Source organism: Myotis yumanensis, unplaced genomic scaffold, assembly GCF_028538775.1.
Source record: "Myotis yumanensis isolate MYYU_CA2020_CCGP unplaced genomic scaffold, mMyoYum1.0.hap1 SCAF_21, whole genome shotgun sequence".
Taxonomy (NCBI): Eukaryota; Metazoa; Chordata; class Mammalia; order Chiroptera; family Vespertilionidae; genus Myotis; species Myotis yumanensis.
The window spans coordinates 17,108,115-17,122,701 of NW_027223772.1; the positions used below are offsets into that span (position 1 = coordinate 17,108,115).

The 14,587-nt window shown below is 44.3% G+C and overlaps 1 protein-coding gene and 1 pseudogene across 4 annotated transcripts in view; both read right to left on the reverse strand.

The window, feature by feature from the left end:
* TUBGCP5 (tubulin gamma complex component 5) overlaps positions 1 to 14,587 on the reverse strand; it is a 124,577-nt gene that overhangs the window by 59,625 nt on the left and 50,365 nt on the right. For 3 of the 4 annotated variants that reach the window (XM_070400802.1, XM_070400804.1, XM_070400801.1), the window contains exons 4-7: positions 13,169 to 13,265; positions 12,746 to 12,825; positions 12,234 to 12,369; positions 1,463 to 1,580 (exon numbers count right to left, since the gene is read on the reverse strand). In XM_070400802.1, coding sequence (XP_070256903.1) covers positions 1,463 to 1,580; positions 12,234 to 12,369; positions 12,746 to 12,825; positions 13,169 to 13,265 — 431 coding nt within the window. The remainder of the gene's footprint in view (positions 1 to 1,462; positions 1,581 to 12,233; positions 12,370 to 12,745; positions 12,826 to 13,168; positions 13,266 to 14,587) is intronic. The other variant, XM_070400803.1, reaches the window with a different exon arrangement.
* On the reverse strand, positions 644 to 1,292 carry LOC138998905 (methylosome protein WDR77 pseudogene; annotated as a pseudogene).

The following is a 14,587-nucleotide window of genomic DNA, read 5'->3' on the forward strand; positions in this document are numbered from 1 at the left end:
GGGTGTTGCACATGATCAAGGTGAATTAAGCTTTATAAAAAACTCCTCTCTCCCTTAGTGGTAGTGAGCTGCTCCTAGAATCCAGGAAGGCCCACACACACCTCTTCCACACATGGCCAGCTCCTCATGCACAGCTATATGGGAAGCACAAAACGCTTTGTGAACTCTTTTTTGAAGGAGGAACTTGGGAAAGTCGTGCGATGGATTTTCTCACCAGCAAAAACTATGTATCTACACACACACTGAGACACACATACATGTCTATTTTCAAGAAAATTTTCTTTTCTATGACCTCAGACTCTCAGAATGCAGCCACCACCAGGCTGAGACAGTCTAGTCTAGCCACTGCACAGAACTGGTGCAGCAACACATATAAGGCTTCTGTGCTGTCTCACAAACACAGAAGGCAGGGGAAAACAGTGGCTACTCAAGGGGGATTGGCTTTTTGTCTGAAATCTAATCTAATTGGCCACACTGTTAGGTCCAGGTTTTGCCCAGCCCCCTGTGGCAAGAGTGAGTGACCAAGTGGGGACAAGAAGCATTTCTCACAAAGTCTCTGTGGGCGCGGCTTCTCAAAGCCCTGCAAAAGCCTGGTGCAGCACAGCAAGGGGCAGTGCTGACAGTGGCCGAAGGGAGCACTGTGTCAGCAGAACATCAGTCCAAGGAGCTGAGGATACAACAAAGCCCCATTCCTATCACCAAAGAAAAAGACTTCCCTCTGCTGAGGGAGCCAAGCCAGTTAGGCAGGAAGGTAGCCAGAGGCAGTACAGCCCCTCTGTGATGCTAGCTCAGGGAGTATCCCAGAGTAAAATCCTACTGCCCTCACTGCATGGAAGAAATAGAGTCCTTTGGGAGAGGCAGCAACACAGATGATATGCCCAGAGTAAGCTGGGTATGAATTCAGTGCCATCTGCTGAGCGAGGTCCCAAGCCTTGATACAGAAGTCTTCACGACCCTGACAGCGTGTGTGCCAGCGGGAGGACAGTCACAGCAGCACTGGGCCATTGTGCTCCTGCTTGCAGAACTTGTTGACAGTGAGTGTCTCATTCTCATCCAGCTCCCACAATTCAACAAACAGCACCTGATTGGAAGCCACTAGAATCCAGGTGAGGTCAGTCACTGGCCTCTGAGTGCACTGCAGTGGAGCAGCAGCCTTCACTGGGGCAGCACAAGGGCCTTGGAAAGCCAGAGGGAGCCAGCCTAGCAGCAGCCACTCAGGCTGGGGCCTCGGGCAGGAGTGCATCATCTGACCGGTACCACCCAGACTCCAACTGCCACTTGGTATAGATGGGTGTGTTAGGGAGAAGGTTCCAGGGGACGTGAGGGAAGGTGGGGTTTCTTCTGCATCTTTACTGTGCCAATTCCAACCTAGACCCAAACTAGATATCAACAGAGATTCAACTCTGGCAGTCCATAACCAAAATTTCTCCTATTAACACATTAAATGAAAAATCGAGCTTACCAGACAGCAGCTAAATTGGAGTGCAAATGCAAACTATGAGGAAACCTCGAGGATTGAGCTGTCCAGTACTGATAGACCACATGCTGCTCCAGCCAGCTTCGGGCATCTGGCTCATCCACTAAAGGGAATTTAACATATTTAAGTTATAAGTTAACAAAAAAACCCACTTGATCAACTTTGCCACAATATCTGAACTTACAAGTCCCTTCAAATATTCAACAGAAAAAGGCTCTTTAAAATAACAGCTACCACCCTGGCTGTTGAGATTGCAGGCTCAATTCCAGGTCAGAGCACATACCTAGGCTGTGGGTTCGATCCCAATAGACAAGGTGCATATGGGAGGCAACTGATGAATGTCTCTCTCTCTTTCCCTCTCTCCCTCTCTCTCTCTCTCCTCTCTCTCTCCTCTCTCACCTCCCCACCCCCCTCTCCTTTCTTCTCTCTCTAAAATCAATAAAACATATCCTCCGGTGACAAAAAAGAGCAGCTACCTGACATTTGTATATATAACCATTTATTTAAAACCATATATTAAAACATAGCTAACCCAAGTTCAGGTCAAGATGGCGGAGTAGGTGTAAACACTGTGCTTAACCTCCTCCCACAACCACATCAAAATTACAACGAAACTTAACAGAACAGCCACCATTGAGAACCGCCTGACATCTAGATCAGTGGTTCTCAATGTTCCTAATGCCATGACCCTTTAATACAGTTCCTCATGTTGTGGTGACCCCCAACCATAAAATTATTTTATTTTATTTTTTTAATATATTTTATTGATGTTTTACAGAGAAGAAGGGAGAGGGATAGAGAGTTAGAAACATCGATGAGAGAGAAGCATCGATCAGCTGCCTCCTGCACGCCCCCCACTGGGGATGTGCCCACAACCAAGGTACATGCCCTTGACCGGAATCGAACCCGGGACCCTTGAGTTCACAGGCTGACACTCTATCCACTGAGCCAAACCGGTTCGGCCATAAAATTATTTTTGTTGCTACTTCATAACTGTAATTTTGCTACTGTTATGAATCGTAATATAAATATCTTATATGCAGGATATATTTTCATTGTTACAAATTGAACATAATTAAAGCATAGTGATTAATCACAAAAACAATATGTAATTACATATGTGTTTTCCGATGGTCTTAGGTGACCCCTGTGAAAGGGTCATTTGACCCCCAAAGGGGTCTCGACCCACAGGTTGAGAACCGCTGGTCTAGATGAACAGAAGTCCCATAGAAAGAAGTCACATCAAGACTGCCAAGAGCAGCAGAGACATGAAACCCATGTGTGGCAGCTGAAAATCATGGGATATCTCAGAGGCAGAGGTACCCCTGAGTTTAAGGAGTCCCAGCCCCACACCAGGCTCCCCAGCCCAGGGTTCCAGTGCCAGGAAGAGGAGACCTCACCATGTTTGGCTATGAAAACAAGAGGGGAGTCTGTCCATCCAGGTGAGATGGGAGCCTGCTAGAATCCAAGGCACCCACTTAAAGAACCTATGCATAGACTCATTTGCCAAGATACAGAAGCACCCTAAGTGTCCACTGATAGACAACTGGATAAAGAAGTGGTACAGATATATACAATGAAATAGTTCTCAGCCATAAAAAAAGAATGAAGTCTTACCATTTTTGATAACATGGGTGGGCCTTAAAGGCAATATGCTCAATGAAGAAAGTCATACAAATACCATATGATTTCACTTATATGTGAAATCTAGAAAACAAAGTAAATGAACAAAACAAAAACTAGACTCCTAGATACAGAGAACAGGGTGATGGTAGCCAGATGGGAAGGGATTAAGAAGCAGAATGTAAGGCACAGCATGGGAAATAGAGTAAAAATTATTGCACTGACTATGTGTGGTGTCAGATGTGTTCAAAACTTATGAGGGACAGATTCTAAAATGGCAGCAGAGTAAGTGGATGCTCATGGACACACTGCCAGGACCAAACTGGAAATACAACTAAAATACAGAAAAACTTCCTGAATAATCAACTGAAGACCAGCTGGAGAGAACCCTGATAACCAAGGACAGAAAGTGGAGAGCACACAGACTGGCAGGAGGGGCGGAGGCGCGAAAGGGCTGGCCGGCGCCCACAGACAGCAGCTGAAGGTCTGGAGAGAGATCTCAGCTGGGGGAGGGGTTGCCACTGAGAACTCTGGGGTCTAAACCCTAAGCTGGGCCCCCCAGCAGAGAGCACCACAACTGAGAAAGGTGCCCACATAACATCTGATTGTGAAAAGCAGCAGGGTTGCTGTGTGCCAGGGAGAGACGGCTAGAAATGCAGGGACGCTCTTAAAGGGCCAGTGCGCAAAATTCCATGTGCAGCCACTCACTGTGTTTTCTGGCAGAAGGAGGACAGAGTTGACTGGAGCTGAATGAGCAGAAGCCAGGATCAGGGGCTCTGGGGTTAGAGTTCAGAAGGCAGACACCCTGGTTTCCTGTGCTGAGTCATTGCCTCACACTGCAGAGGACACCTTTCTCTGGTGACCTTTGCTACCCAGGCAGTTTTTGCCTGGGGGGTGGTGGTGGGTGGGAAGGCAGTTGCCCCACCTATTGGAAAACCCTTTGCCCCAACCTGTGGAGTTTCTGAGGCCCATTATGAGACTGAGAGTAACAATCAGCATGCAGGCAGAAGCAATTGCCCCACCCTGTGATCGATAGCCTGAGGTTAATCAAGACTGAATACAACCAGACTATAGGCCGAGGCAGGTCTCTGAAGGATTTGAGTTTTTGCCTGATCTGCTTCTGGACCTGGGCTTGGGAAACCAGACCTTCGTGTACATCTTGGTCCTTTCCAAAGGCACCCGGCCCCAACAGAGGGAGCCACAAGCTGTGGATTGCTGATAGCTCCAAACAGTGTACTCAGGGGCAGTCAGAAACAGCAACTGACACTGTCCTGCACTAGAGGTTGGGAGGCGTAGCAGGTCTACCTAATACACAGACACAAACCCAAACAGGCAGCCAAAATGGGGAGACAAAAAACAAGCCCCAAATGAAAGAACAAGATAATCCTCCAGAAAAAGAGCTAAATGAAACGGAGATAAGAAATGTATCGGACATAGAGTTCAGAATAATGATGGCAAAGGTGCTCAGCATGAGAAAAGATATCGTAACTATGAAGAATGACATAGCACTAATAAAGAATAATTTAAAAGGATTCAACAGTAGAGCACTCTCAGATTCAAATCAATAATATGGAATATGAGGAACCAAAAAACACCCAATCAGAACATCAAAAAGAAAAAATATGAAGATAGTATAAGGAGCCTCTGGGACAACTTCAAGCATACCAGTATTCGTATTAATAGGGGGGCCAGAAGGAGGAGGAGGAGGAGGAGGAGGAGGAAGAGGAGGAGGAGGAGGAGGAGGAGAGAGAAAGACACTGAAAACATATTTGAAGAAATAATGACAGAAAACTTCCCCTACCTGGTAAAAGAAACAGACTTACAAGTCCAGGAAGCACAGAAAGTCCCAAACAAGAGGAACCCAAAAGAGACCCACACCAAGACACAGCATAATTAAAATGCCAAGGGTTAAAGACAAAGAGAGAAGCAGTTAGTTACCTACAAGGGAGCTCCCATATGCCTGTCAGCTGATTTCTCAACAGAAACTTTGCAGGCCAGAAGGGAATGGCAAGAAATATTCAAAGTGATGAATAGCAAGGACCTACAACCAAGATTACTCTACCCAGCAAAGCTATCATTTAGATGAAGACCAGATAAAGAGCTTCACAGACAAGAAAAAGTTAAAGGAGTCCATTACCACCAAACCAGTATTCCATGAAATGTTGAAGGGTACTGAAGAAGAAAGGAGAGAAAAAAGGAGAAGCAGCAGAAAAAGAAAAATATCAATAATAAGATGACAATAAATACCTATCTATCACCAATTGAATCTAAAAATCAAAATATATGAACAAAGAATCTAATGAAAAAAATAAACTGATGAATAAAATAGAACCAGAGGCATGGAAACATGGAATAGAATGACAAATTTCAGAGGGAAGAGGTTAGGGGAGTTGGGGAGAGATTACCCAAAGATCTTATATGCATACTAGAGGCCCAGTGCACAAAATTCGTGCACTCAGGGTGAATGGGGCCCTAAGCCCGGGTTGTGAGAGGGCACTGGTGCACGATTGGAGCCGGGGAGGGATGTGGGAGGTTGGCGAGCAGGGGAGAGATCGTGGGAGGGCTGTAGGGCATGTTTGGCCAGTCAAGCTCAGTACTGATCAGCCAGACTCCAGCAGCAAGCTAACCCACTGGTCAGAGCATCTGCCCCTGGTGGTCAGTGCATGTCATAGCGAATAGTCAACTACCCCCAGATGGTCTTCATAACAAGCATGTCATAGCAAGTGATTGAGCGAACTTAGCATATCATTAGCATATTATGCTTTAATTGGTTGAACGGATGACTGGACACAGGATATTAGGCTTTTATTATATAGGACTAGAGCAGTGATGGCGAACCTTTTGAGCTCAGCGTGTCAGCATTTTGAAAAACCCTAACTTCACTCTGGTGCCGTGTCACACATAGAAATTTTTTGATATTTGCAACCATAGTAAAACAAAGATTTATATTTTTGATATTTATTTTATACTAGAGGCCCGGTGCACAAAAATTTGTGCACTCAGCGGGGGAGGGGGGTCCCTCAGCCCGGCCTGTGCCCTCTCGCAGTCTGGGACCCCTCAGGAGATAATGACCTGCTGGCTTAGGACTGCTCCCGGGTGGCAGAGGGCAGGCCCAATCCCTAGGTGCAGCCCCTGGTCGGGCTCAGAGCAGGTACGGCTAATTACCATGTTTCTCTTTTATTATATAGGATATTTAAATGCCATTTATCAAAGAAAAATCAACCAAAAAAATGAGTTTGTGTGTCACCTCTGACACATGTGTCATAGGTTTACCATCACTGGACTAGAGGCCTGGTGCACGAAATTCATGCGGGGGGGGGGGGGGGGTTGTGTGTCCCTCAGCCCAGCCTGCACCCTCTCCAATCTGGGACATCCCTCTCACAATCCAGGACTGCTGGCTCCCAACCGCTCGCCTGTGCCTGCCTGATTGCCCCTAACCGCTTCTGCCTGCTAGCCTGATCACCCCTAACCACTCTCCTGCCAGCCTGATTGATGCCTAACTGCTCCCCTGCCGGCCCGATTGCCCCAAACTGCCCTCCCCTGCAGGCCTGGTCTCCCCCAACTGCCTTCCCCTGGAGGCCTGGTTCCCCCAACTGCCTTTCCCTGTAGGCCTCGTCCCCCCAATTGCCCTCCCCTATTGGCCTGGTCACCCCAACTGCCCTCCCCTGCAGGCCTGGGTCCCCCAACTGCCCTCCCCTGCAGGCCTGGGTCCCCCCAACTCTCCTCCCCTGAAGGCCTGATCACCCCCAACTGCCCTCCCTTGCTGGCCATCTTGTGGTAGCCATCTTGTGTCCACATGGGGGCTGCATCTTGTGTGTTGGAGTGATGGTCAATTTGCATATTACTGCTTTATTAGATAGGATTTGCATTACCTATGGACACAGACAATAAGGGTGATGAAGGCCTGGGACAGGGTGGGAACCAGGTGGAGTGGGGCAATGGGGAAAAAGGGAGACACTTGTAATACTCTCAACAATAAAGATGATAAAAACCCTATGAGGGGGGTCTCTGTACAAGTTCTATACATGTCCAACCACCTTGCATACATCTGAAAATAATGAATGCCAACTGTAAGTTAAAAAATTGAAAAACAAAGTTTTGAACAGCTAACCCAATCTAATAATGTAGTAAAAACAAACAGCATGATCAAGGAATTATAGCACAGGAATTCAAGGACGATTCACTATAAAAAAATCTATCAATGCAATAGTAAAGTAAAAGAGAAAAATTATAGGATTCTCTCTCAAATAAAGAATAGCATTTAATAGAGTTCAATATCTGTTCATGATTAAAGATGCCTAGAAAAACAGAAATAGAAGGAAACTGTCTCAATTTGATAAAGGTCACATACCCAGAACCTATAAGCCAAGCCCATTACACTTCATGAAGGAATTTCAGGTGCAACCCTCTTAAGGATGAAACCCACCCACTTCCACTGCCCCTGCTTCCTCTGCAGACTAGAGGGCTGGCCAGAAAAAAGACACTGTTATGATGTCTTGAAGAAGACATAACATAAAGGAATCAGCAGGAGATAAAACTGTCAATATTTGCAGGTGGTTTGCACCGGTGGGGTCCCTCAGCCTGGCCTGCTCCCTCTCTCAATCCAGACCCCTCGGGGAATGTAGTACTGGGCATGGGCACTGCGCTGCTCCCGCTCATCTTGGTCCTGCTGCGCTTGCTGCTGCTGGGTAGCATGCTAATGTGGAGGCAGGAGAGGCTCGCGCTGCCTCAGCTGCGCTTGCCAGCTGTGAGCCCAGCATCTGGTGCCTGTCAGCTGAGCGGCGCTCCCCTGTGGGAGTGCACTGACCACTGGGGGCTGTAGTGAGCGGCTATAGGGTTAAGCCTTGGACTGACCTGTTGGCAAAGCCACAAACAAGTCCTAGCTTCGAGGGCACAGCCCTCTTAGCATAATTAGACTTGACCTTATGACTCTCCCTAGATCCTATCTGGGTAGCTAATGGGCTGCAGGAGGTGCAGCAAGTGCTGCCAAAACAAGTGAAAATCACAAGAACATTGTAACTACGGTGACCACTACCTTGTTTACCTCTGGCTATAAAATAAAGGCTCAGCTTGCCATCTGGATCCTTTTCTGTGGCCTTAGCCAGGCACAGGAGATCCACCTAGACCCACCTTATTCTCTTTGTCTTTTCTAAATCCTTCACCACCCCCCCTCAGGCTCACCAAACCCTTGGCTGTGTTTGCCTGGCACATGTGGCACCCAACGTGGGGCTCAGACCCACGATCCTGAGATTAAGAATCTCATGCTCTACTGACTGAGCTAACCGGGCACAGGTCTTCCCGGAGTCAGGTTGCTTGGGAATGCAGCCCAAAGCAGATGGTAAACTCCATCTAAGGCTAAATACCACCACAAGACCAATAGCCAACAAGTACTGTAAGGGAAAAATTGAAAAGAAACTTTCATTTAGTAGAAAAATGTTACTGTAGTTTGATTTCTCTCTTATTGCTGCGCTGCATTGGCATTGTTTTAATAGCCAGAGCTTTGTTCTTGATGTTTAAGTTTTAAAATGTTAACATGTCTGTAGTTTGGGTTTTGCATTGGCATTGTTTTGTTATTGTTTTAATAGCCAGAGTTTTGTTCTTGATGTTTAAGTTTTACTTTCATTATATTAGCTTAAAACTAAAAAACAGGTGAGATGTTGGAAGCAGCTATAGGGTTAAGCCTTGGATTGACCTGTTGGCAAAGCCGCAAACAAGTCCCAGCTTCGAGGGCACAGCCCTCTTAGCATAATTAAGCTTGACCTTATGACTCTCCCTAGATCCTATCTGGGTAGCTAATGGGCTACAGGAGGTGCAGCAAGTGCTGCCAAAACAAGTAAAACTCACAAGAACATTGTAACTATGGTGACCACTACCTTGTTTACCTCTGGCTATAAAATAAAGGCTCAGCTTGCCAGGCACAGGAGATCCACCTAGACCAGCCATGGGCAAACTATGGCCCGCGGGCCACATCCGGCCCGTTTGAAATGAATAAAACTAAAAAAAAAAAAAAAGACCGTACCCTTTAATGTAATGATGTTTACTTTGAATTTATATTAGTTCACACAAACACTCCATCCATGCTTTTGTTCCGGCCCTCCGGTCCAGTTTAAGAACCCATTGTGGCCCTCGAGTCAAAAAGTTTGCCCACCCCTGACCTAGACCCAGCTTATTCTCTTTGTCTGTCTTTTCTAAATCGTTTCCCACCGCCCCGCCCCCCCTCAGGCTCACCAAACCCTTGGCTGTGCTGGCATGGCACAGGGGGCAGCTCCTGCATTCAGCATCTGCCCCCTGGTGGTCGATGCGTGTCATAGCAACCGGTCGTTTGGTTGCTTAGGCTTTTATTTATATACTAGAGGCCCAGCGCATGATTAAATCATGGGTGTGTAGGGTCCCATAGGCCTAGTTGCCATCAGGGCCATGTCCGCCACCCCACGATGCCTCACATACTCCGCAGCCGCTGCCGGTGCCCCGCGACGCTCCACGGCTGCTGCTGGCACCCCAGTTGTGGTGGTGGGGGAGGGCCCGAGAGGTGCTCCATGAACCTCATGGTGACTGGTTGTTTGGTCATTTCGGTCGTGAAGCCTCTGGACTTTTATTATTATGATAGATGAGAATCCAGCAATGTTGGATATAAGAACAATTTACGAAACCCAATAGCGTACCCTGACTGGTTTCACTCAGTGGATAGAGCGTCGGCCTGCGGACTGATGGGTCCCAGGTTCGATTCCAGTCAAGTGCCTGTACCTTGGTTGCGGGCACATCCCCAGTGGGGGGTGTGCAGGAGGCAGCTGATCAATATTTCTCTCTCATCGATGTTTCTAACTCTATATCCCTCTCCCTTCCTCTCTGTAAAAAAATCAATAAAATATATTTTAAAAAAACACCAAACCAAACAAAAAAAACCCCAATAGTGTTTTACACTGCAAAAAAGATGCCCCTCACAATAAAAACTGATAACATTTGTAGAAATTAACAGATACTTAAGGTTTTTATAAAGATAATTTCCAAACTCTAGTAAGGCATTAAAAAATTAGAAGAAATGTAGATATTTTCAAAGTAAAGATGTCAAATCTTCCCTAAGTAAACCTATAAATTCAATATAATCTCAATAAAAATTCCAGCTAGATTTAAAAAATGAAACTTATTATACTTCTTCTAAAATGTCAATGGAAGAATAAAAGTCCAGAGAAAGCGAAGCCAATTTTGGTAAAGAGTAAAGGAGGTTAGGGGAAACTTGTCTTCTATGTATTGAGACATATTACCAAGCCATATAACTAAAATCATTTGTTCCTCAGCAACTTGAATTAAAGGCGAGAATGGAATGTTCACAAATAAATACACATATTGATATATGATAATGGTAGAACCACAGAGCAATGTGGAAAGGATGGACTACTGACTAGGGAAAACTGGCATAGGACATAAGAAAAGTCAGCTGGACTCTTTAAACTCACTTCATAGGTAACAGTGGGCCTGGCAGTCACTAGAGACCTAAATCTAATCTACAAAAGAAGCAAACAGAGAGTGAATACAGAGAAAAATATCAAGACCCAAATACTAATCACACCATGAAAAAGTCACAGGTTTAAAACCAATATAATATTTTAAAAAATGACATTATTGGAAGGATACCATCCAAAATGTTAATAGTCAGGTGACTAAGAAAAGATCTTTGTAATGTCTAAAACTTAGGAATTAATATCTAGACATCCAAAAAGGTCTGAAGGGTTAGGTTGGACAGATAGGACATCACACTCAAAAAAACAAGCAAAGGAGTCAATAATATTGTAATAACTATGTATGGTGCCAGGTGGGTACTAGAAATATTGGAGGGAACCACTTTGTAAAGCATATGATTGTCTAACTGGTATGCTGTACACCTGAAACTAATACAAAATAATACTGAATGTAAACTGTAATTGAAAAAGAAAAACAAGCAAAAGATATCATAGAAGGGGTTATACTGAGGGGCCTTAGGAATCAAAAACACTCATCTTGTATACTCACACAAATGCAAATGAAAACAGACTCCAAAAAGAGGGGAGGATCTTATCACGTAGGGCCAGGTCCATAATGGGTGGGGTACTAGGCAGAGGAGGCCAGGCAGCTCAGGACACCACTAACAAAAATGTGGGGGTACAAAGCACAGAATCCCCCAGAGCTGTTGGGAGCAACAGAAGAAATGTTCACACAGTGATATGGGGGCAGATTTCACCCAGAGTTCAATGCAAAGAGGAACAAAGTTTACACAGTATCACAGCCGTATATAGTTTAAAATCAGAACCCATCCACCAACACAATGTACTTTATAAGAAGTTAACATATTTGAGAACACAGATACCCACTCCATCAGAACAGGTGCCTGTAACTGGGGGACAAGGTGAGAATGAAAGACCCAAAGAGAAGAAATATGCAGAGGGCCTGAACAAACCAGTGAGAACGTGCTCTGAGCTCTTTAATCTGCACTCTGCCCTGAACGTCCCAATCAAGAATTAGAAAGTAAAGGAAGAAAAGAGAAAATCAGGAAATCATTAGGAAGCTAAATCAGCTCTAACTCCAATGTGTCCATCGGGCAAGGTTCAAGTACAGCGGACAGGGCCTGGGCACAGACCCCAGCCTCTGGGGCTTGTGTCACAGCAGTGCAGCCAGGGGAAAACCATTGTAATCAGGCTTCTGCTTCCCTAGCTACAAAATGAGAAGTAGGATTCAATGACCTAATCTATAAGGTTGTTTCCAGCTCTTTCTAGATTTTATGAGTTCATAGTTCTTTAGTAAACATTAAAAAGCAGACACCCAAATTGAAAATAAATGGTATAGATGTTTTCCTTTTAATCACCAACTTTAGCAAAGGCAATCCTTCTCCAATAAAAAATAAACTAAAAATATTTGGGACCAACACAATTCTCAGAACTGTAAGAAAAGAAAAAAATTGCAGTCTAAATCCCCTTTCAACATTAATTCTATAGTGTTACTTCTTAGACAATTATAGACCTAATGATGAAAAGATCTGTTTTATAAGGATGGCAGAGCTTGCCAATATTTTAAATGACATGGATATGAGTCTCAAAGCTGGTCTTTCCTTCTTGAGAATTCTTCTATTACAGAAGGATGCCAATATCCAAGAACACAATACCTTTCCAGCTGACACATGGCCCTGGCTTTCTGTTGTGATCTTGTTCCTCTAAAGGTGTCCTATCCACCTGAATTCCAGAATCCTCTCTGCTCCAGGACTGTGTATCATCTTCATCCTCGCTTTCTTCAGACCAATTCTGATGAAGAAAGGAAAAACACCTATCCTTAGAAGGTGTAACAACAGAAGCAACTTATATTAAAAGATTAGGAAAATTTCAGAGGAAAAGCAGCAGCTATACCAAAAGAAACTTTTTCTAAATGTCCTGAATGGATGGAATTATTTTTGGTGGCCAAAATCCCGTCAAAGTTCTTTAAAGGATACTTTCCATTCAATTTCCTAGTACTAATGATTTCAAATAAAATCTTAATAAATCTCCCATAATAAACTACTCTAGTTCACTGAAGAGAGTTTCTGTTTTAGTTAAGTTGCTGCAGGACAGAAGGACCCATAAAAGTCATCTATACCACTTGGAAGGTATTTGTATTTTCAATAGGAAAACTATTGACACTTACCGGTGTGTCTATATTTGGACTAAGGTCAATTTCTTCACCTTCCATTAAGTATTTCCCCCAGTCAAAATCATCTTTCTTTTCTAAAATGTAACAGAAGAATCTCATCAGTTTTATCAAATATGTGTGGGGAAAAAATCCACCCCAAAACTATAGGGAAAAAGTCTACCAAAACTCAAAATAAAACTTGGAAATGTTTCTAATACATTTAAATTTCTTTATCAAAAGTAATTTTTCTCTTTATATAATTGAGATTAGCTCAACTTACAAAGTCAGAATTTACATTTTAAATGAAAATTTGCAATTGCAATTGTATACAATGCAACCGAAATATTTTAGTTTCACAGATTTTTACAAAGTTTATAAAAACCAATTAAGCATTAAAAATAATTTCTTTGTTATATATTACAGTATCTGAAAACGTACCCACTTCTTTATCTCTTGGCATTTCCACGTAATTGCTGTTTGAAGGAGAGTCAGAAAGACATAGGAGAAGTGACAGTATGGAATAATGCACATCTGTCTTTAAAACCAAAAAGAAAAAGAAAAAAGAATATGAGCCACTGAGGTTGGTAAGAGCTTTTAAAATCAGTTTGAGTAAAGAAAAGATAATCCCATGACTGTTATGTACCCAATTTTTTTCTAGTTTGAGAAAACATGAATTATCCTATATAATAAAAGCCAGCCTAATATGCAAATTGTCCCCTCAACCAGGAGTTCTGCTGGGAGTTTGATCGCTTGCAATGATGTGTGCTGACCACATGGCAGGCGTTGGTGAGTGGCGCTGGCAGCGGGCGGCAGTGGAGGCACTGCAGGCCCCAATGGGCCCCGATAAGAGCGGGACTGGGGCGGGATGGTGGAGCAGGTGAATGGGTAGCACCAGGCAAAGGCGGGTGCGAGCCACTGGTCACCGGGCAGGGGCCAAATGCTCCGCCACCACCGCCGCTAGTCACCCTGCGATCGGATCAGCGAGGCGATTGGGCCCCATAGGTGGCAACCAGCAGCAGTGGTGGGGGGTGGGGCCACCGCCAGGCTCCCTCAGTGCCTGGGAGCCAGGCAGCAACACGATTGGCAGGGCAATTGGGGCCCTGGAGGGAGCAACCAACCGGGGGTAGTGGGGCTGGGCCACCACTCTGCACCCAGGTGCTGAGGGAGAAACAGCAAACTGCAATTTTAAAATATTTCTTCTAATTATTTTCTTTTCAGTGTGCACAAATCAGTGCACCAGGCCACTAGTTACCTAAATAAAACCTAACCTCTAAACTATTCTTTGAAATTTTATTTTTCAATTACAGTTTACATTCAATATTATTTTCAGGTATAAAGTGATTCCCTCCGATATTTCAATTACCCACCTGGCACCATACACAGTTATCACAATGTTGTTGACTATATTCCCTACGCCATACTTTACTTTCTGTTGTGATCTTGTTCCTCTAATGGTGTCTAATTCTGATGAAAAAAGGAAAAACACCAATCCTTAGCTATCCCCAGGATGTCTATTCTGTAACTGCCAATGTGTACTTCTTAATCCCTTCACCTTTTTCACCTAGTCCTCCAAACCCCATCTCCTCTGGCAACCACCAGTCTCTTCTCTGTATCTATGAGCTTGTTTCTGTTTTGTTTATTTTGTCCTTTAGACTACACGTATAAGTGAAATAAGATGGTATTTGTCTTTCTCTGCCTGACTTATTTCACTCAGCATAACACCCTTTAGGTTCATCCATGCGGTTGTGAATGGTTAAGAGTTCATTATTTAGTGGCCAAATGATATGTACCGCTCTAACTTTTATACTTCAAATGTGCATATGTAGGGAACCTGTCAAAAATGCATTACCTAAATCA